Source organism: Aquarana catesbeiana, linkage group LG08 (assembly GCF_042186555.1).
Source record: "Aquarana catesbeiana isolate 2022-GZ linkage group LG08, ASM4218655v1, whole genome shotgun sequence".
NCBI classification, from domain to species: domain Eukaryota; kingdom Metazoa; phylum Chordata; class Amphibia; order Anura; family Ranidae; genus Aquarana; species Aquarana catesbeiana.
Genome location: NC_133331.1, coordinates 301,416,685 through 301,440,486, shown reverse-complemented (window position 1 = coordinate 301,440,486; position 23,802 = coordinate 301,416,685). Strand labels below are relative to the sequence as shown.

At 43.4% G+C, this 23,802-nt stretch overlaps 1 protein-coding gene and 1 long non-coding RNA gene across 2 annotated transcripts in view; both read right to left on the bottom strand.

Moving 5' to 3' along the window:
- The window catches only part of LOC141104971 (uncharacterized), a 37,096-nt gene extending 13,875 nt beyond the window's left edge, over positions 1-23,221 (bottom strand). The window contains 7 exon segments of the mRNA XM_073594782.1: positions 14,623-16,398; positions 19,424-19,565; positions 20,509-20,652; positions 20,758-20,843; positions 20,960-21,083; positions 21,170-21,304; positions 23,085-23,221. Of these exon segments, the coding sequence (XP_073450883.1) occupies positions 14,623-16,398; positions 19,424-19,565; positions 20,509-20,652; positions 20,758-20,843; positions 20,960-21,044 (2,233 nt within the window). The 5' untranslated portion in view covers positions 21,045-21,083; positions 21,170-21,304; positions 23,085-23,221.
- LOC141105018 (uncharacterized) lies at positions 1,156-4,576 on the bottom strand. The gene is made up of 3 exons (XR_012235521.1): positions 4,393-4,576; positions 1,535-1,715; positions 1,156-1,254 (listed from the first exon to the last, which is right to left on the bottom strand). It is a non-coding gene; the product is annotated as an uncharacterized lncRNA (long non-coding RNA).
- Positions 23,222-23,802: the final 581 nt, after the last annotated feature.

Genomic DNA, 23,802 nt, shown 5'->3' with positions numbered 1-23,802 from the left:
AAAAGTGTCCCTTTACGTCAAAAGTGGCTTTAGACCAGCTAGAAAACAGCGATAGTAAATTAGAACACTTGCAGAATTGAGCGATAGTGAATTGTGGGGAAATTTATTTTATTACTATTTTTTTTTATTTTTTTTAATTATTTATTTTTATTTATTATATTATAATTTATGTTTTTGTGTTTCAAACTTTATCATACCCGGGATATCTACTAGACTCTGGTTTGGACAGATTTAAGTGTGTTATTGTTAAGATTTACAGACCTACAATATAAAACGCCAAATTTCCATGCAAAATAATGGTACCGCTTTCAGCACCTAAAATCCGAAATAATCATACCGCCAGGGAGGTTAAGACCCACAGAAAAAAAAAAAAAAAAAGTATATTTATTAAAAAGAAACAAAAAATACAATAAAAAGAAATGTAGGGTGCTCAAATGAGCTAGAAACTAAAGATATAGAAGTATGCATTAAAACAAGCGACTAAATAGAAATGTCCTCTCACAGCTTAGAATACATATTTAGTTCTACAGGCCCAGTCCTACTTACCCGATCCTGGTGAGGGATTATGTGATCTTCCTGTATGGAATCCTGAGAATACAGAGGAGGGGAACATCTCTCACCCTAAACCCGAAAAGGTGATAAAATACATTTATAAAATGGAGCAAGAGGTTACATAAATGTCATCTCATAGCTTTTGAATTGCTCAGTTCCATCTACCTGATGATGGTGAGGGATGGTGTGATCGTCCTGTATGGAATCCTGGGAATACAGAAGATCTCCCTCCTTCATAGACTGCTGATCTCCAAACATCTCTTCTTTTTCCACTTTAACCTCAACGTTGGTGTCTTTCTGTTCTGTACCCTAAAGTGCAAATACGATAGAATGGATTTGTAAAAGGAAAAAGATGACATAGAAGAATAATATCTCAAACCGTAGAATTCTACAATGTATTTGAGTTCTAATTGCTCAGTCCCACCTACCTGATGATGGTGAGGGATGGTGTGATCTTCCTGTATGGAATCCCAAAAATACAGAGGAGGGGGGCATCTCTCACCCTAAACCCCAAAGGTGAAAAAATACATTTATAAAATGGACCAAGAGGTTATATAAATGTCATCTCAAAGCTTTTGCATTTGAAATGCTCAGTTCCATCTACCTGATGATGGTGAGGGATGGTGTGACCTTCCTGTGTGGAATTCCGGGAATACAGAGGAGGAGGACATCTCTCTGGTGGGTTCCCGTTACTGGATCCATCTGCAGGAAACACACACACTGACTGAATACATTGTTTCTATGTGTTTATCAGATGATGGGGGATCTAGGTGGACCCTCCATACTGCTCTCTCCTTTACAATAAAGTCTCCTCTTACCCGGTGATGTGAGGGGCGGCTGATTCTCCATCATGACGTCCTTGTAGAGATCCTTGTGTCCTTCTAAATACTCCCACTCCTCCATGGAGAAATAGACAGTGACATCCTGACACCTTATAGGAACCTGACACATACAATGATACAGTCACCATCCAGACACATACCTTGTCTGTTACTGGATAATGTCCCAGAATTCCCGGCTCCGCTCTCCTCTCCTGTCAGCAGATCAATGATCTTGTTGCTGACTTCTACAATCTTCTAGTAATTATTTCTCTTGGGTTTCAGGAAATGAGGTGAAGGCACTGTGATGGTTAAAGGGTCACCAGACTTTACCGGTGGGACACACTGTATTGAAAAAATAACACTAATGTCATGTGAGCTCACAGGATCCTCCTCACCTCTCTGGTCACGGTTGTTTTTTATTAATAAAATTGACTGATGTCATGTGACCTCCCAGAATCCTCCTCACCTGCCTGGTCAGCAGGTAGTTGATCTCCAGGGTGAGGTTTAAAGTAGAATTCTAGCTAATGCCTAACTAGTCTTAAAAATGTTCCCTCCCCCCTCCTAACACCCATACTAACTAACCTGTGTAAAAAAGATGTATACTTACCTATTTTCCACCCGCTCCAGTACGGTCTTGTGTTCCCCTTTGTTAGCAAGCATTGGCTGCAGAGGAATAGAGAAAGTGCCTAACAATGGTTGTGAAAGTTGGGAGCCATGACTTCACCCATAAGATCCCATGGTAAGGTCACTGTCAGCGGTCCTTCCTCTCTTCTGCAGCTTCCGATGGCTGACACATGGCAGCTGCATGACATGACTGCAGAATTAAGAGTGGGCTTAAGCTAGGTAAGTATATACTTTTTTCTACCCAGGATAGTCAATATAGGTGTTTGAAGGGGGGGGGAGCATTAAGGATAGTCAGTCTATTATACACCAGCTAGACTATACCGAATGCATAGGAGGGAATCTGCTATTTGTCATAAATGTAAGGAGGAGGAAGGCACTTTCCTACACATGGTGTGGGAGTGCAAAAAAGGTGAGACCACTATGGTCGCAGGTGACTGAATTTATCTCCGATAAGTTTGCTTTGCCTAACATTTGCTCCCTCCTACGATGCCTCCTCAGGGTTTTTGATTAAGAGGAGATTAATGCATGCACTAAACTGTTCCTATATTTTGGGGGTGAGGAAACTCATTGCCAGACGCTGGATCCATAACGAACAATTGACTCTGGGAATGTGGATAAAAATAGTAAATGCAGACGTGATGATGTATAAGATGGCCTATGAAGCTAGAGGGGCTCCCAAGAAGTTTAGGAGGGTATGGTTCAGATGGGTGGACTCTGAGAACACACTGGAGGAGGAGGGGCCATAGACCATTAGATAGTCAAGACCGTTTTTGTTACCTAATGGATAGAAAAGGGAAGATAGTGGGCATACTCCTCTCACTGTAAACAGGCTTGGTTTCTTGTGTATTATTAAACACAATACTGAATGTTGACATCCCCCGGGGGAGGGGGGGGGGTCTTTTCTTTTCTTTGTTTGATTTGTACAGAAGAGGGCCTCTCCCCGTTGGAGTGGAGAGACACAGTCTTTTTCACTCCCGGAGGAAGCAACTGGTTGGGGGGTGGAGGGGGGGGGGGTGCGTTATCTCTTTGTCATGAGATATGTATTTTTTTTTTATTACTTGGCTGTTTAATATAATTAAAAAAAAAAAAAAAAAAAGCACATATACTGCAGTAGGGTCGAATACGGATATCTGCACTGTTGTTAAAATGGATGTGTGATTTCTGCTCTAAAATTGAAGATGTAACCCCTATCTGATGTAATGTATGATTCCTTTTTTGTGTGCACAATAAAAATTTTCTTCAAAAAAAAAAAAAAAAAAAAAAAATATTAGTCAGTCTTTAGGTGAAATTCTACGTTAACCACCTCCCATCCTGTGACATGTAAGGTATCTATTAACGAGCCATAACATCATCTTTATGTTTTATCACAACAAATGGGCATTATATTGTATTTGTGTGCACTAAGATTCATTAAAGTGTATTTTTCCTAAAAATTTACGTTTGATAAATCACAGCGCAAATGTCACGTGTCATAAAAAAAATTGTGCCAACAACCATTTTATTCTCCAGGGCCTCTGCTTAAAATGCATAACAATTGGGGGTTCTATGTAATTTTCTAGCAAAAAAAAAAAATTTGAATTTTACAAGTAATCGAGAAATGTCATAAATTGTCTGGAGATGGTTAGTTTCCTTTCAGTCATGTGACTCGGGTTCTCATCCATCCTCATTAATGTGATCCATACAAGACTCTGATCTCTGTAGACAGATAATATAGCGGCCTCGCTGGTCAAGCAATTAGTCGGTGTAGAGCAGGGGTCTTCAAACTACGGCCCTCCAGTTGTTCAGAAACTTCAATTCCCCTCATGCCTAGTCATGTCTGTGAATGTCAGAGTATTACAATGTCTCATGGGACGTGTAGTTCTGCAACAGCTGGAGGGTCGTAGTTTGAGGATCCCTGCTGTAGAGCAATATCTCTGATATTCATTACTTTTTGGTTATTCGTTATTTTTAATTTTCCCTTCCCAACATTACTTCCATACTCATAGTTTATACTGTAAGAAGCATAGTTAAAGTGGTGACCTTCCAGTCCTACAGCTTGAACCCAACCGGGGTAGGCTGGACTAGGCCATCAAGGTTTATATCAGTACTATACTTCATGCCTTCTCAATTTTTGAATTACAAATGTTGTATAATATATGCAGCAACTTCGATTGATTTGTATTTGTTTGATAAAATAAATAAAAATTATTGTTGAAAAAAAAAAAAAAAAGAACTCACAGACAAGTAGAGGTTCATTGTAAATCCTCCATGCAAAAGTGAGGAAGGTTTTGTGTCTGTGTTGTGTTATTAAATACCAAATATATTCAACATGAAACAGGACAGTGAGGAAGAAAGGAGGAAGAAGACAGACATAACAGGGGTTATTGAGTGTAAAAATAAAATAATATCTTATTACCTCCTCTGATGCCACATGGAAGGTCTTCTCTCTACTGCCTCACGGCTCACCCAGAAGTTTTTATGGACCCCTACATCACTTCCTGTTCATAAGCTAACTCACTTCCTGTCTGTACCTGACATCACTTCCTGTACATAAGATACCTCACTTCCTGTCTGTACCTGACATCACTTCCTGTACATAAGATACTAACTTCCTGTCTGCACCTGACATCACTTCCTCCCCAGCTGTGGTATCACTTCCTGTGTCTGTACAATCACACTCTTCCTGTCTCCAGGTTCCACTCCCTATAATAGGAAAAGATCTCCACTGTAAAAGTAATGTTATTAAAGGGGAATTCCCATCTATTTTCAATGTGATTATTATAAGATAACACTGCAATGGTTATAAAAAAAAGAACCACCAGATCCTATAACCATCTTAAAAATTGCAGATATAAGCACAAAAAAATGAAAGGGGTTGTAAACCGTCGTGATTTTTCACCTTAATGAATCCTATGCATTAAGATGAAAAAACACCTGGCAGTGACCGCCCCCCCCCTAGCTGGAGTTGCCACCTCATCCCTTTAACCACTTCAGCCCCGGAAGTGTTTACCCCCTTCCTGACCAGAGCACTTTTTGCAAAACGGCACTGCATCGCTTTAACTGACAATTGCGCAGTCCTGCGATGTTGTACCCAAACAAAATCGTCCTTTTTTTCCCCCACAAATAGAGCTTTTTTTTGGCGGTATTTGATTGCCTCTGCGGTTTTTATTTTTTGCGCTATAAGCAAAAACAAAAGCGACAATTTTGAAAAAAAAGCAATATTTTTACTTTTTGCTATAATAAATATCCCCCAAAAATATATAAAAAAAACAATTTTTTCCTCAGTTTAGGCCGATATGTATTCTTCTACATATTTTTGGTAAAAGAAAAATCGCAATAAGCGTATATTGATTGGTTTGCGCAAAATTTATAGCGTCTACAAAATAGGGGATAGATTTATAGCATTTTTATTATTAATTTGTTTTTTTATTAGTAATGGCGGCGATCTGCAATTTTTATCGGGACTGCGACATTATGGCGGACACATCGGACACTTTTTACACTATTTTGGGACCACTGTCATTTATACAGCAATCGGTGCTATAAAAATGCACTGATTACAGTGTAAATGACACTGGCAGTGAAGGGGTTAGCCACTAGGGGGGCAGTGAAGGGGTTAAGTGTGTCCTAGGGAGTGATTCTAACTGTGAGGGGGCTGGACTTCAACACACGGGACAGTGATCACTGCTCTCGATGACAGAGAGCTGTGATCACTGTCCTTTTACTAGGCAGAATGTGGAAATGCTTTGTTTACAAAAGTATCTCCCCGTTCTTCCTCTCCGTGACACAATTGTGGGCACCCGGCGGACATCGAGTCCGTGGGACCCGCGGTCGCAACAACGCTTCTTAAAGGGGACGTACCTGTCCGCCCTTTTGTCTGCCAGTGCCATTCTGCCAACGTAAATCGGCGTGCGCTGTTTGGCAAGCAGTTAAACATGAACACATATGAATTACACAGATTCTGAGGCAAGTTTAATGCAGATAAGGCACCAAGTGAGTTTAATTACCACCTTAATCAGCCACAGAACCTGTGTAATTAATATGTGTTAGGGTTGCCACCTCATCCCTTTAAACCCGAACACATATTAATTACACAGGTTCTGTGGCTGATTAAGGTGGTAATTAAACTCACTTGGTGCCTTATCTGCATTAAACTAGCCTCAGAATCTGTGTAATTAATATGTGTTCGGGTTTAAAGGGATGAGGAGGCAACCCTAACCCCAGCCCCCCCCCCCCCCCGTTTTACTTACCCGAGCCCTGTATTTCCCTTGGCGGAGACACGCTGTCCCTCTCTGCACGGGGTCCCGGCCCTTGATTGGATAGATTGATAGCAGCGCAGCCATTGGCTCCCGCTGCTGTCAATCAAATCCAATGACGCGGGCGCCAGGGGTCAGGGTCGAGTCCTACATTCGGAGTCTATGGACTCAGGAGCGCGCCCGCAAGGTAACCCCCCTGGAGAGCGCTTCTCTTAAAGGGGTTATACGATGCGGGGAGGAGCCGCCGAGGGACCCCAGAAGTTGAGGATCGGGGCCACACTGCGCAAAATGAACTGCACAGTGGAGGTAAGTATGACATGTTTGTTATTTAAAAAAAAAAGCTTTACAATCACTTTAAGCATGTTAATACTTACCTGCTCTGTGCAAGGGTTTTGCACAGAGCAGCCCTGATCCTCTTCTGGGGACCCCCGCTGGCGCTCCTGGCTCCTCCCTTACAATAGGGTGCCCCCATGGGAAGCCACGTTCCATGGGGGCACCCGTGCGGGCACACTCCCCAGTACCACTACTGCGTCCATTGACACAGGCAGCAGGACTCAGCATAGAATGCATTAAGTTGAAAAAAACATAAGACTTTACAACCCCTTTAATTGCTTACTTGTCGTGTTTTTCCATAAAACATTTTTTCCCCCACTAGCATTGCGTGTTTATGTTTCTGTATGACTCCATTTGTTCCACTTTAATTAAGGAGAAATTTGTGTGTACAAGGAATACTGCAAACGTGTGGTATAAGTAGGCTCAGAACCAGCAGCTTTGGATGTACAGTTGGATAAATGGCTCTATATTTAGGGTGTATCTGGTCTATAAACCAGAGGCTCTGGCTGGACAGTTGGATAAATTGCTCTATATTTAGGATGTATCTGGTGTATAAACCAGAGGCTCTGGATGGACAGTTGGATAAATGGCTCTATATTTAGGGTGTATCTGGTCTATAAACCAGAGGCTTTGGCTGGACAGTTGGATAAATGGCTCTATATTTAGGATGTATCTGGTCTATAAACCAAAGGATCAGGGTGGACAGTTGGATAAATGGCTCTATATTTCTATATTTGGGATGTATTTGGTCTATAAACCAGAGGCTCTGGATGAACAGTTGGATAAATAGCTCTATATTTAGGATATATCTGGTCTATAAACCAGAAGCTCTGGATGGACAGTTGGATAAATGGCTCTATATTTAGGATGTATCTGGTCTATAAACCAGAGGCTCTGGATGGACATTTGGATAAATTGCTCTATATTTAGGATGTATCTGGTCTATAAACCAAAGGATCAGGGTGGACAGTTGGATAAATGGCTCTATATTTCTATATTTGGGATGTATTTGGTCTATAAACCAGAGGCTCTGGATGAACAGTTGGATAAATAGCTCTATATTTAGGATATATCTGGTCTATAAACCAGAGGCTCTGGATGAACAATTGGATACATGGCTCTATATTTAGGGTGTATCTGGTCTATAAACCAGAGGCTCTGGATGGACAGTTGGATAAATTTCTCTATATTTCTATATTTGGGATGTATTTGGTCTATAAACCAGAGGCTCTGGATGAACAGTTGGATAAATGGCTCTATATTTATGATATATCTGGTCTATAAACCAGAGGCTCTGGATGGACAATTGGATAAATGGCTCTATATATTAAGGATGTATTTGGTCTATAAACCAGCGGTTCTGGATAAATGGCTATGTTTATAGGCTGCCAGCACTAATCTGATATAGGTTGGACGCTAGTTTTCCAGCATGCTCATGCAACAGAAGTCAGTAATAAGATCGGCGTCTGTAGAGTAGACAGCTGTATACATGTGCGAAAAGTCAACCAGTTCCTCCCCACTGTGCGTTTTCAGCCAATGCGTACCCAGCTTGAGCTCAGACCTACCACCAGCTATTCAGGGCACAGAGAGTGAATGATCAGTGTTGAAGAGGTACATTTTAATTCATTAAAATACAAACTGACAACAGCACAAACCAGCTACCACACCTGTCCCAGAAAAAGACAAATGTAGTAGCTAACAGTTTCTCTTTGTTCCCTCAATAGCTGGTAATGGGGGCCTCCTCAATCTGCAATAAACAGAAAAGATAATGAGGCAAAGTATAGCAGAATGAAGAGGGGGCAGGGCTCTGTGCTGGCTGCACCTCCCCCCTATATGGACACCCATATTTTAGGTGTAGCAACCTGGAGTTTAGGCAGGGATGCTCCTAAATTTACCTGCCAGGAGTAGCTACCTAGGCTAATTGTTAGGGATCATTTGATTTATCCTTAAGTCTGGCATTGCTGCACTTTGCTCTTCTGCCGCTAGGTGGCTGGGTACCTGGTGGCATTAGATACGAAAAGGGCAATGCAAGGTCAGATTATGGGTATATGGGGTATCTCAGCCAATTGGCAGGGGTTTTTTTTAATCCCTTGGTCTGCTGGGGGAACCTATATATTTGGGTGGAATGAGGTGATCGGTGTTCTGTGCCATATGGACGGCTGTCTGGGTGGACTATGTTGTATTGCCTGGGCTGCTAGGCCGGAGTTTGGGTCTATCCCGGGCACATCTGGCTCCTAGGCTGTCTGAGGGCCTATCCAGAAGCAAGAGAGCAGCTGTCAGAAACAATGAATCAGACCGAGACAGAAGTACAGTTAAATCCCACCTGCTTAATAATAAAAGTAAATAGAACAAACGTAGTCAAAACATAGCCAATGTTCGGTAACCGGAACGGATAGTCAGACAAGCCAGAAAGTCAGGAAGCCAGGAATCAGCGTAGTAGAACAGCAAGAAGGATCTGGAGCCAGAAGGAATGTCAGCCAAGCAAGTCTTTAACAGGAGTGCTGGAGAAAGTCTCTGTGATGTTGACCAAGGCGAAGGCAGAGATCATCTGGGCTGGATGGCTTAAGTAATCAGGACTGACGAGTAGGATATCATCAACAGGTGAGTCACTGTGGAGAGATAGGAGCTGGCAATTAGCCGACAGCTGAGCGGCCAGCTCAGAGAAGGAAGGGCTGAGCCCAGCCCTGACAACAGTGCAGGGTTGGGATTGCAGCTTGTAGTCCAACCAGAAGTGACGATTCTGCCAGGGACCAACCACCCTATTACAAGGGACCACAGTGAGTAGCTGAAGCAAGTACCGGAGCAGTATTCTCACCAACCGGGGACGGTGAATCAGGAAACTTCAGCGGTTATCAAGCCAGGGACCCAGCCAGCGGAGGTGACGCTTGCAGAGCAGCCTTGTGTGTCAAGCCAGGGACCGAGCAGTAGCTTGTGAGCTTGCTCAAAGTATCCCAATATCCATGGCATGGAACCAGTTATCCTTGGTGGTCCTGCATATGGGAGAAACAAATCTTTTGTTCTCATAGGATCAGTGGCGGTTGGTGCTCAAAATGTTTGGGGGGGGGGCGCAAACAAACTGAAAAATTCTGAAAAATACTGAAAAAAACATCAATTGCAGCTTCACTGTGCTCATCAAATGCAGCCACTGTGCCATCAATTGCAGCTACTGTGCCCATCAAATGCAGCCCACTGTGCCCATCAAATGTAGCCTCACTGTACCCATTATGAGGGGTTCACTTCCCACAATCATTCCTTTGCTGAGTTCCCGGCCAGGCATGTACACCTGCTGTGCTCATTATGACTGTCCCCACTCCCCACTGATGCAGCGCATCAGCAATAACCCACTGCACTCGTCCTGCTGCTCGCTCCGAGTCCCAGGATGACGTCTGGTCCAGCAGTGCTTACCACAGACATCAGCCCAGGCATCCACTCTTCCCTAGCAGCACGGCAGCATATGCCCTGGCCGATGGCCGTGGATGCTCACCAGCCGGACACTGTATCATTCTGTGTTCCATCCCACTGAGGCGTTTGTGAAACCGGAAGTGATGTTGCGGCTCCAAGGGAAAGCACCGCCCATGTCAAAAAAAGACATCAACAAGAATGAAGGAGTGTTCAGGTGCATTGCGCCACAATGCAGCAAAAAAACAGGCAAATGAAGGATCTCGTCTGCAATTATGCGATTGCATTGACGGCACGCTTCCCATAGTGCACTGTGTCTGGCACTCAAACCCAGTGCATTTAAAGGACCTTTTTTTGTTTTTATTTTTAAAAGGGCCCTTTTTTTTGTGACTGGCTTTGGGGGGGCGGCGTCCCTGCACTCCCTATGGATGGGCCGCCACTGCATAGGATGCTGAAGCCACCTCAGATTGCAACCCAGAATGGATATAAATACTACCCATACTAAGCAGCATGCCAACAAGGATCCCTCATAGCGCAAGGCCCAGATCCTGGCAAACCTCCTGACTGAGGAAAAGACCCTTGGGCTGCCATCATGACCAAGCCTTTACTCTAAACTGGTCTGAAAGAGATCCCATCTGGAGCAGCAAGATGCCAAAGAGACCTAAAGACCTTGATTCTGGCAAACTTCCTGCTGAGGCTGCTGAGAGATTGTCATCATTGTTCAATCCTTACTATAACTGAACTGGATCCCATCTGCAGCTGTAAGTCACCAAAGCTCTGATCTTGGTAAATTTCCTGGGTGATCAGATAGCCCTTATGCCGCGTACACACGGTCGGACTTTCTGACGGAAAATGTGCGATCGGAGCTTATTGTTGAAAATTCCGACCGTGTGTAGGCTCCTTCTGACTTTTTCCATCGGAATTTCCGACACACAAAGTTTGAGAGCTGGATCTAAAATTTTCAGACAACAAGCTCTGATCACACATTTTCCGATTGTGTGTAGACAATTCAGACGCACAAAGTGCCACGCATGCTCAGAATCAAGCAGAAGAGCCGCACTGGCTATTGAACTTCATTTTTCTTGGCTCGTCATACGTGTTGTACGTCACCGCGTTCTTGACGCTCGGAATTTCCGACTTTGTGTGACCGTGTGTATGCAAGACAAGTTTGAGCCAACATCCGTCGGAAAAAATCCAATGGATTTTGTTGTTGGAATGTCCAATCGTGTGTACAGGGCATAAGAGTGAATATATTGAAAGCAGAGTCTTTACCCAAGCTAGACTGAACAGAGATCTCATCTGGAGCTGAAACAGACTCAAAGCAAGTAGTAAATCCCACCTAGAGAATCTTGGTTCTCCCTTGAGTCTCAGATGCAGCCCCCTTTTAAAGTATTGAGTATGAGGATTGAGGATGAGTAGGGGATATTCCACCCATGAGACATATGACAGGAACTGCAGAGATCTGCCCTCTAAGAGAGCTTAAGATCAGTTGAAGTCCAGAATGTACCTGACCTGAGGACTGAAGCAAAAGAAAATAAAGAAGTCCAAATTGAACAAGCTTCATTCAAATCCTGTTGTAGGATTTATTCTGTAGATATCAGTTTAGAGAAAAACAGCCAAGCCTGATCAGTCTCTTCCTCTCAGGATGAGAAACTGGAAGAGATGAACAAGGGTGGAGTATTGCACTCTGCGACAGAAGATCTCATCTGAGAGAAAGGACTGGAATCTGATAACCCGGTATCAAAAGCAGGAACCAAGGCCTGTTTGGTCAATGGGGATTTACTGAAATAATTGCCACAGCCTGTAGTAACAGACCCAAAAAAACTGTATATGGATTAGACTGGAGGACAAGCATATGGCTTGTGAGACCTTTACCGCACGGGACCCTGCCGCCAACATTTCCTAAAGGTAGGAATGCTTCAAACAAAATTGGTCCTATGAGTGAGGAGGACAAAACAGGAACGGCCTCAAAATTTATGGTAGTGGGGTACTATGGGGTAGGAGCGAGAGCAGAGCTACCAAAATGTATGCTGCCGTGGAGTCTGTCAGGAAAGCCTTCATTTATGTAATGCAAAACCTAAATGTTTTATTTACAGTTGAAATATGCCCACTCAGTCATTCAGAAATTGAAGCCTGTCTATAGAGGTTTAAGATCTGTGGCCAAATCTGTAATACCGCGTACACACACAATCGGAAATGCCGCCAGCAAAAGACCGATCTGAGCTTTTGGTCAGAAAATGCGACCGCGTGTATGCTTCGTTGGACTTTTGCTGGCGGAATTCCAGCCAGCAAAAGATTGAGAGCAGGTTCTCTATTTTCTGGTCGAAAAAAGTTCCTATCCAAAAATGCGATCGTCTGTATGCAATTCGGAAACGCAAAAAATCACGCATGCTTGGAAACAATTTGATGTATGCTCGGAATTGAACTTCTCGGCTCGTCATAGTGTTGTACATCACCGCGTTCTTGACGGTCGAAAGTTCAGAGAACTTTTGTGTGACCGTGTGTATGCAAGGCAAGCTTGAGTGGAATTCCGTCGGAAAAACCATCCAACATTTTTCTGACGGAAATTCCGCTTGTGTGTAAGGGGCATTACAGTTTTCTGTCTTCAGTCTTCAGATGGAATGTGCTTGCTCTAACCCTCAGAAATTGCAGAACATCTAAGAAGGGTTCTTTTAAATTTGTAACAAAGAATTCTTTTTTTATTTCCAGATGCAATATACCTGCTCAAACCCTAAGAAGTTGTAGCTTAAAGAAATCGTAAAAGCCATGGTGCAGCACTGTAATATTTTAGCCTCATTAGTCTCTGAATGAAGACAAATTTTTTATTTTATTCCTAGGTGTAATATGACCACGCAACTGCCCTGAAATTTGAAGGCTGTCCATACAGGCTTAATATCTGTGGTGTAAATCTTTCCATTTTCAGTCTACTAAAGAACACTTTTTTTTTTTTTTTTCTAATGTGCTTGCTCTCTCCCTAAGAAATTGTGGACTATCCAAAAATGACTTTAAAGGTGTGCTGAAAATCTTAAATAGAATCGTCCTGCTCTCTCCCTCTGAAAAAGCAGACTATCAATTGTTTAGAGTGATCCCTTCTGCGCTCAGTAGGTTAGATCCATTTACATGCTTTTCAGCTGATCCCAAAAATAAATGGCAGAGCTTCGGTTGTTGTACTTGCATTTTTCCTATGTATTGCTACCATTGCTCATTTCTTGCCATATAATAATAAAATTGTCCTTGTATTGTCACAATTGTTAGTTTGTTACCCACAGATTGGACAATTTCAATGGCTGACTATACAGGTAATGGAGTAGCTCAGTACTGGTTCATATGAGGACTGTATTACTATAATGTAATCCAAATGGCTATAGAATGCTCAAAACCACCCTCTTAAAAACTCAATTATTTTCCCTATGCCCCCAATGTATGGTGATGTGCACTGTACATCACTTGACCTATCTGCCCCTCTGGACAATCTGGGGCTCATGGAATTAAACTTGTTCCCTCGCAGTGGCGTTTCCAGCTTTCATATTTAGGGGGGGCACATGGGGGGACAGGGACAAAAGTAGGGGGGTAACTATAAAATGCAAATATATATCTCCATATCCTGGGGCCCTTTACTACGATCCCACAACAGCCCTTTCACATGTTCTGCAGTGAACTCCCTTCCTACTGTATTGGGTAGCAGAAAACAAGAGATATATGTCAATGTCACCAGCATACCAAGAAAATATAAGGGTCCAAAGCAGTGGGAGAACTATCAGGGTTGCAAAGGTTGTCTTGCCACCGGGCCCTGGTGTTCTGCCACTGTGGGGTTCCCCAGCCTCCCCTTTTGCTGTCCTGCCCCTGTTATTGACACCGCTGGTCTGGCATCTCTTGGAATTTACAGGCTGGATCTCCTGTCCTAAGGATGGGAGAAATCAGCCTGTTTTTTCAGTAACTGAGAGTCCTGGTGCAGTCCTTTCTGCAACTTGCTCTTCTCCCTGCCAATGAGGATGCAGGGGAAGGAGCAGATCGGGCGGCCATGGTTGTGTTAGCGCTAACATTATGCAGTGTCAGCGAGCAGAGGGAGGGGGAGGAATCACCCCCAGGAGCTGACTGGGAACGCTCTCCCTCTTAGACATTGACTTTTTAAAAAAAAAATATATATATATTTTTTTTTTTTAATTGGGGGGGCACATGGTGGGGCACAGCATAATGCTGGGGGGGGCCAGGGCCCCCTCTGCCCCCCCTAGGGTCGCCATTGGTTCCCTGGTATGCTTATATCCTTATGTATCCCTGTAACCCATTATAAGGGGCTACCACTCTGTGTTGTATGTTTGTTAAATGTGCAAATATTAAAGAAAGCGGAACGGGGATACCACAAAGCGAAGGGTAGAAACTGTAGCAGACACATTCCACCATTGAAGACTCCAAGAAATACAAGAAGCCAAAACTCCACCTACAAATTTAATATCACTTTTGCTAGGATGCACCCCCTTTATAAATGAAACATTTTCTTTCTACAGTCGTGCTATGGATTACTATGTTCCTGCAGCAAAAACCATCATACATTTGCCAAAATAATCGTCAGTATCTTTCACTACACAGTTCTTCTTTCTGTGGAGGATTTCCCGTAGTCTGTATTCATTGAGGACGCAGTGCGCTGTGAGAGCTCTGATGTGTAACAAGGGTTTCTTTCTGACTGAACGATTTCCCGCACTCAGTACATGAATAAGGACGCTCACCCGTGTGAGTTAGCTGGTGTCTAACAAGCCCTCCTTTTTTAGTGAAGGATTTCCCGCACTCTGAACATGAATAAGGACGCTCACCTGTGTGAATTATCTGATGTATAACAAGGCTTCCTTTAGTAGTAAAAGATTTCCCGCACTCTGAGCATGAATGCTCACCTGTGTGTTTTCTCTGGTGATCATCCAGGTTCTCTTTCTTAGAGAAAGATCTCCCGCACTCTGAACATAAATAAGGACGCTCACTTATGTGAATTCTCTGGTGTCTAAGAAGTACATTTTTCTCAGTGAAAGATTTTCCGCAGTATAAACATGAATAAGGACGCTCACCCGTGTGAACTTTCTGGTGTTTGGCAAGGACTCCTTTGTGAGTGAAAGATTTCCCGCACTCTGAACATGAATGAGGACGCTCACCCGTGTGACTTCTCTGGTGTTTAGCAAGGTCTCCTTTATGATTGAAACATTTCCCACACTCTGAACATGAATAGGGATGCTCACCTGTGTGAATTCTCTGATGTTTAACAAGGTCTCCTTTATAAGCAAAAGATTTCCCGCACTCTGAACATAAATAAGGACGCTCACCAGTATGAATTCTCTGATGTTTAACAAGGTCTCCTTTATGAGTGAATGATTTCCCGCACTCTGAACATGAATAAGGACGTTCACCCGTGTGAATTCTGTTATGTTTAATAAGGTCTCCTTTATAATTGAAACATTTCTCGCACTCAGAACATGCATAGGGATGCTCACCCGTGTGAATTCTCCGATGTATACCAAGGTCTACTTTATGAGTGAAAGATTTCCCGCACTCCGAGCATGAATAGGGACGCTCACCTGTGTGAATTCTCTGGTGCTTAATAAGATTATCCTTCTTAAAGAAAGATTTCCCGCACTCCGAGCATGAATAGGGACGCTCACCTGTGTGAATTTTCTGGTGTTTAACAAGATTATCTTTCTTAAAGAATGATTTCCCGCACTCTGAACATGAATAGTTTCGCTCACCCTTGTATTTCCTCTGGTGTTCATGTAAGTTCTCTTTTCTAGAGAAAGATTTCCCGCACTCCGAACATGAATACGGTCGCTCACCAGTGTGAAATCTCTGGTGTTTTGCAAGGTTTCCTTTCTGAGCAAAAGATTTCCCGCACTCTGAACATGAATAAGGACGCTCACCCGTGTGAATTCTCTGGTGCTGCAAAAGGTTTCCTTTCTGAGCGAAAGATTTCCCGCACTCTGAACATGAATGCTCACCCGTGTGAACTTTCTGGTGTGCAACAAGGCTTCCTTTTACAGTGAAAGATTTCCCGCACTCTGAGCATGAATAAGGACGCTCACCCGTGTGAATTCTCTGATGTTTGGCAAGGTATTCTTTATGGGTGAAACATTTCCCACACTCTGAACATGAGAATAGATTGTCACCTCGGTGATCCCCTTCATGGGGTGAGGAAGATTCCTCGGGATTAGAAGGATCTGTTGATCGATCTGCAGTGTGAGATCTTACATGGATATTTACAATCATAGTATGTGATTGATGAGAAGATTCCCCCTGATCAGAGGGATCCATTGATGTCTCCGGACAGGAAGGTCTGTGATGTATATTTTGTGTATTTGGATTTCCTCCTGGAGGATCCTGTGTGATGACATTATCTTCTGACTTACAATCAGCAGATAATAGAAGATGTCTCTCCGAGGAATTCCTGACATCACATCCATCTGTTGGAAAGAAGTTGAAAAAAAATATTTAAAAAAAAGTCAGTAGATGACAAATAACTGGAGCTATAACTCTTCCTCCTCACCAGTGGAAATGCCGATCTCACTACTGGGATCCTGTTTGCCCTTCAGTTTAAATTAGAAAAAGGTTCACACTGGAGTCTGCGTATAATCTACAAGCAGCTCAATAGCCTGGAGGGCAGAGATGGACAAGTGTCCTACCCTGAGGAGAGTGAGTTAGTACTACCAAAGAGGGGAGGAGAGGAGGACTGCATAGAGGGGAGTAAGCCTAATAATGTATCTCTTGTGGTACGTTGGGACAAGACCCAGGGCATATTGTAAGTATGAGGAATCAGATTGAAGGCAGTATGAGGGATTTGCATGCTGAAGCATTTATATTGTCTCACATGTGGGTTACCGTCAACTCATGGTTAAAGGCCAAACTACTTCACCAGGCCCCACACTAAAAGGATTACGTCTTATCACCTGCCAGTGACACCTGTCCTACTGTCAGGGCTGGGCTCAGCCCTTCCTTCTCTGAGCTGGCCGCTCAGCTTTCGGCTAATTGCCAGCTCCTATCTCTCCACAGTTACTCAGCTGTTGATGATATCCTGCTCGTCAGTCCTGCCTACTTAAGCCATCCAGTCTAGAGGAGCTCTGCCTTCGCCTTGGTCAACATCACAGAAATGCTCTCCTTCGATCCTGTTCAAGACTTGCTTTGCTGACATCCCTTCTGGCTCCAGATCCTGCTTGCTGTTCCACTACATTGATCCCTGACTTCTGGCTTGGCTGACTATCCGTTCCGGTTACTGAACTTTGGCTATGTTTTGACTACGTTTGTTCTTTTTTACTTTTATTATTAAACAAGTGTGATTTAACTGTACTCCTGTCTCGGCCGGATTTCATGGTTTCTGACACCTGGCACTGGAAAGACATTTTGAGGCAGGGTCCCAAGGAGGGTTTCGTGCCGCAGTGGGCCCTAAGTTAGAAGCCCAGCCGCTCAGTAGAGTTCGCCAAGTGCCAAGCTATCTCCATCTACAGAAAAGTACTGGCCACCACCATTCCCTCTCCCAAACTGACTGCTCTTCCTCCTTATCATGCTTTACTCCATAACCTCTTCAGTTAACTGAATTGTACATATTGTTACCCAGTTCTCCCCGATATACTGTAAAGCACCTTCTCTTCCAAAGTAACACAGACAGTTATGCCGCGTACACACGACTGGTTTTGCCGTCGGAATAAACTCCGAAGGTTCCTCCGACAGAACTCCGACGGAATTCCATTCAAGAGGTCTTGCCTACACACGGTCAAACCAAAGTCCGACCAAGTCCGACTGTCCAGAACGCGGTGAGGTACAACACATATGACGGGACTAGAAAAAGGAATTTCAATAGCCAGTAGCTAATAGCTTCCGTCTCGTACTTGCTTCAGAGCATGCGTCGTTTTTGGTCCGTCGGAACAGCATACAGACGATTGGTTTTCCTGATAGGAATTGGTTCCGTCGGAAATATTTAGAACATGTTCTATTGCTAGGTCCGTCAGAATTTTCAAAAAGGAAAGTCCGATGAGGTCCACACACGATCGGATTAGACGATGAAAAGCTTCCGTCTGACTTTTTCTGTCGGACATTCCGCTCGTGTGTACGCGGCTTTACTTTTAACCAATAACTTCTTTACTGAATAAAGTTATATTTATAGTTCTGTACAGGTTCCATGGAAGTACATTTGTGCTATATACGGAATCACAATTGCATTATCACTCTCTATAACAGTGGTCTCCAAACTGTGGCCCAGGGGCCAGATGCAGCCTTTTGCTTGGTTTTATCTGGCCCTTGAGGCACTATTTCATCCACTGATATATCAACAATTGAGTATAATTCCCCCCCAACTGAGACCAGTGAAGGGGCACAATTCCTCCCAGTTACACCAAAGATGGGCTACAATTCCTCCCAATGACACCAACAATTGGGCAAAATGACACCAATGATGGGGCACTATTCCTCCCACTGACACCAATGACGGGACATTATTTATTCCCACTGATGTCAGGACCTTTTCTACTCCCAATGGTCACAGTCCAGCCCCCCTAAAATCCGAGGGACAGTAAACTGGACCCCTGTTTAGAAAGTTTGAAGACCCCTGTTCTATAACCCTGTACCAGATTGGGCTGTGCTATGCGGTGCTTTCTATTCCTTTTTTACGAGGTGGTACCAAAAGTTTTTAAATCACTCCAACAGATGGCAGCACAAGGCTTTATGCACAGTCACAGGGAGCACCGACCTTCATAAGTCGGTGTGCCAAAAGACAACGTCCTGTGTACATCGGGAGCTGTGCAACTGGTGCTATTCTGACCACGTGCGTTACCACGTTTGCTATTTCATCATGGACAGCAAGTTAGAACAAAAAGCAAATGTGAAATTCTGCGTGAAACTGGACAAATCTGCCATAGAGACGTTTGACACGATTTGGCAAGTTTACGGTGATGCTGCAATGAGTCATTCAAGGTGTTTTGGGTGGCACATGCGATTGTTTTCCGATTATCATGCACAAGTTTCCGAATGGTTTCAACATTTTCTGGGGTCGAACTGGTTGAAGGTTTCCCTGATCTCTTGTCTTCCAGTGATGTTCTCCCGCTCTTGAAGTGCGCGTGCCACTCAAAACACCTCCAACGACTCATTGCAGCATCGCTGTAAACTTGTCAAAACATCTCTGTGGCAGATGCTTGGAACCTCACCATGTCCAACCCAAAAGGCGAAGAGGGGAACCACCATGCGAGGCGTCACGTCATGGTTAAAAGCACAGTGCCCAGGAAGGTTTCATTCCACAGTGGGCCCTCAGTTAGAAACCCAGCTTCTTAGTACAGTTCATCAAGTACCAAGCCACCCCTACCTGCAGAACCCTAATCACCAGAAACTACTGTTCCCTCTACCCAAATGGCAGTTCCTCCTTCTTATCATGCTTCACTCCACAACCTCAAAGGTTAACTGGATTGTAAATTTCGTTCCCCATTTTCAGTGTCTGGTACTTACCTGTGTTGATAGGTAGTAACATTTCTTCCTGTTCACTTTTTATAATCATCCCGACCTCCTCCGTGGACGGCGGATCACCCACCACACACGTCTCTACTTCTTCCTCTTTAACCTCAGCTTTTAAATTAATCCGTTCTTCATCCTAAACCCCAAAATAATAGAAAACATCTATTAAATCAGAGCGCCGGGCAGATATATAAGACACAAAGCACGGCAGCTCTGTATTCCCTAAAACAAAATTAAATTTGCTTTTGTTAATAAATATAAGCAATATAAGAACCTGAATATGACCTGGCATCAGGCTCTTGCAGTTCCTGTACATAAGAGCTTACACTGGGAGATGGAGAAGTAGGCCAATGAGCCAATCAGCTGTACTGCAGTTCTAGCAATGGGCATGTTGATAGCAGGAGAGAGCAGAGTGACATGGAGATGAGCTCATCAGTCTGCTGCTTCTTCTTTTACTGTCCAGTCACAGGCTGGGGGGGTGGGCAAGACCGGGGATGGGACAAGATTGGCAAGTGTTACTGACCCGAATCAGTGATAAATCAAGTCTACTGCCCATTTCCAGTGAGCCTAGGAAGCCCAGGACCCATTCCCTAGTGGCACATCATCACATCAGCCTGGACTTACAGGAGCGAAGAACAGCACCACCTCATTCATTATACACCCTCCATTGGAAAAACACAAGGAGGAAGAGGACCCATTATGACATGTGACTGGACTTGCCACACAGAAGGAATGTAAATTGCTTCAAAATAAATAAATATTGGGGTGAAAAATGTAGGGTGCTCGGAGAAGCTGAAATGGGGATGGGGGCTGCGGGGAGCAAAGACTGCACTTCAAATGTAGAAGTAAGCATTAAAACAGCAGCATACACAGAGGAATGTCATCTCATGGCTTAGAATATATATCTAGATCTACATGGCCAGTCCCACCAACTAGAACCTGGTGAGGGATGGTGTGATCCTCCTGTATGGTACCCTGGGAACACAAAGGATGGGGACATCTTTCGCCCGAAACCCCAAAGATGATAAAATACATTTATAAAATGGAGCAAGAGATTACATAGAAACATATCATCTCACCTGATGATGATGAGGAATGGTGTGATCCTCCTGTATGGAATCCCAGGAATACAGAAGACCATCCTCCTCCATAGACTGCTGATCCCCAAACATCTCTTCTTTTTCCACTTTAACCTCAACTTTGATGTCTTTCAGTTCTTCACCCTAAAGTGAAAATATGATAGAACAGATTTGTAAAAAGAAACAAAAGATGACATAAAAGAATGTCTATGTATTTGATTTCTACAGTAGTTGCTCAGTCCCATCTACCTGATGCTGGTGACCTTCCTGTGTGGAATCCCAGGAATACAGAGGACGGGGACATCTCTCTGGTGGGTTTCCATTACTGGATCCATCTGTAGGAAACACACACACTGACTGAATACATTGTTTCTATGTGTTTATCAGATGATGGGGGATCTAGGTGGACCCTCCGTACTGCTCTCTCCTTTACAATAAAGACTCCTCTTACCCGGTGATGTGAGGGGCGGCTGATTCTCCATCATGACGTCCTTGTAGAGATCCTTGTGTCCTTCTAAATACTCCCACTCCTCCATGGAGAAATAGACAGTGACATCCTGAAACCTTATAGGAACCTGACACACACAATGATAAAGTCACCATCCAGACACATCCCTTGTCTGTTACTGGATAATGTCCCAGAATTCCCAGCACCGCTCACCTCTCCTGTCAGAAGCTCAGTGATCTTCTTGGTGACTTCTAGAATCTTCTTGTCATTGTTCCTCTTGGGTTTCAGGGGATGCGGTAAAGACACTGTGATGGATAAATGGTCACCAAACTTCACTGAAGGAAAACCCTGCATTGAAAGAGCAACAAAAATGTCAGGTGACCTCCCAGAATCCTCCTCACCTCTCCGGTCAAGGTCTGTGTTTTATTAATAAAGATAAGGGTGATGTCACATGACCTCCCAGAATCCTCCTCACCTCCTTGGTCAGCAGGTAGATGATCTCCAGGGTGAGGTTAAAAGTCTAATTCCAGCTAAAACCTAACTAGTCTAAAAAATTCTCCCTCCCCCCTCTTAACACCTTTACTAACCTGTAGAAAAAAAGATGTAAATACTCGCCTATTTTCACCCTTCTCCAGTCCAGTTATGTGACCCTTTATCAAGCACCTGTGGTTGCAGGAGAATGGAGAGCACGCCCAACAATGGCTGTGAAAATTGGCTGCCATGGTGCAGTCATTGTTGGCGGTCCCTCCTCTCCCATGCAGCTACCAGAGGCTGACACAGGGGAGCCGGATCATGTGATTAGAGCAGGCTGAAAACAGGTAAGTGGATATATCTTTTTTACACAGGTTAGTTAGTATAGGTGTTAGGAGGGGGGCGGGAACATTTTTAAGAATTGTTAGGCTTTAGCTGGAATTTTACTTTAATATCCCCTTATGTGACTCGGGTCCTCCTCCATCCTCATTGATGAGATCATGTGATCCATACAAGACTCTGATTTCTGTAAACAGATAATATAGCGCCCTCGCTGGTCATTAGAACTCATAGACCAGTAGAGATTCAATTTAAACCCTCCGTCCAACAGTGAGGGAGGTTTACAGCTGTGTTTGTGTTGTGTTAATAGCAGGGCTTTTTTTCTCAGAGAATAGGTGCGGAGTTAGCCCTTGTCTCTGCTCCTACCCACCTCCGAGCACCGTTACTTAGTTCCACCCCCTACCCACTTCCCAATACTGCCCATTTTAGAAAATACAGAATCAAGTAACATTTGTGGTACTAAGTAATTTGGATATAATTTGTTAATGATAACAAGAAAAGCAGTAAAAAAGATCCCCTGCATCCACCAATAGACCCCTTCTACCCCCCCTCCCCCAGCAACAATGGACCACCTGCAAAAAATACCCCCCTCCAGCAACAATAGACCCCCAGCAGCAACAGCAGATCCCCCCTCCCATAGACAGCATGAATAGACCATCCAGCAGCCAGCTACAATAGACTGCTCCCTCAACAGTAAATCCCGCCCAACAACTGACCCCCCCCCCCAGCAACAATAGACAAATAGATTGCTTCCAGAGACAATAGGTCCCCCAGCAGCAACAATAGACCTCCCCAGCAACAATAAACCCCTGCAAAAAAATAGCACCTCCAGTAACAACGGATCCCCTAGCAGCCAGCATCAATAGACACTGTAACATAATCCAGCATCCCTTGCCATTACATACATTCAGTGCTGAAGGTGCCGGAACTGCGTTCCCCCCCATTCCCGCTGAAAAAAAGCCCTGGTTAATACCAAATATATTCAACATGAAAACCACAAAAAGCTTGAATTATAAAAAACTAAAAAAAAAAAAAAAAAAAAAACTATAGTACCCAAAATTGTTAATATGCAACAAATAAAAACACATGATATGGTGTTCAATAATTCTTTAAATATTTTATGTTATATTTAACATTAAAAATAAGTTAAGGAGAAGTTCTGTTTTTGGAAACATCATACATTTATTTTGTGGGATATATGGCCCTCTTATCTTTATAGGTAATATTTCTGTACTAATTATAATATATATATATATATATATATATATATATATATATATATATATATATATATATATATATATATATATCTTATTACCTCCTCCGCTGCCAGCTTCAGGGTCTTCTCTCTACTCCTTCCCAACTCACTGCTCTCTCACGGAACGTCCTATTTAGACCCCCTACATCACTTCCTGTTCATTTAGTACCAAACTTCCTGTCTGTATATCACTTCCTGTCTGCACCTGACATCACTTCCTATCTCTGATTCCCTGTGTCTGTACGATCGTGATCTTCTTTTGTCCATGTGCCACCCCTCAATAAAATTGCAAAAGATCTCCACCATGAACAAAATGTCATTAAAGGGGGAGTCCCATCTATTTTCAGTATGTGAATATTATATGGCAGCACCCAGCACGGCTTAGTGTTCTCTGTACAGCACTGCGCATAGCTCCCAACTGTCCCTGATTTCGAGGGACTGTCCCTCATTTGGAGCAATGTCCCTCTGTCCTCATTTGTCCCTCATTTTGGTCTGATCTATATAGATGTATATAAAATGCACTTTTTATCTTTCAAAAAGTGTTTTCCAGCGCTAAACCTTTCTTCTGATTTCTAAATTGCTGCATTTGTAAATTCCAAAAGCCAATATAAAGGAATAGTAGTGGTAAAAAAAGGCACTTGTGGGTTTAACCAATCTTGTTTTTTTTATGCAATTCTCCTTTAAGGGGGCGTGTCAAGGGGCGTGTCCTATGCCTGCATACTTTTGCTGATAGGTGTCCCTCATTCCCATCTCAGAAAGTTGGTAGGTATGTTAGAGT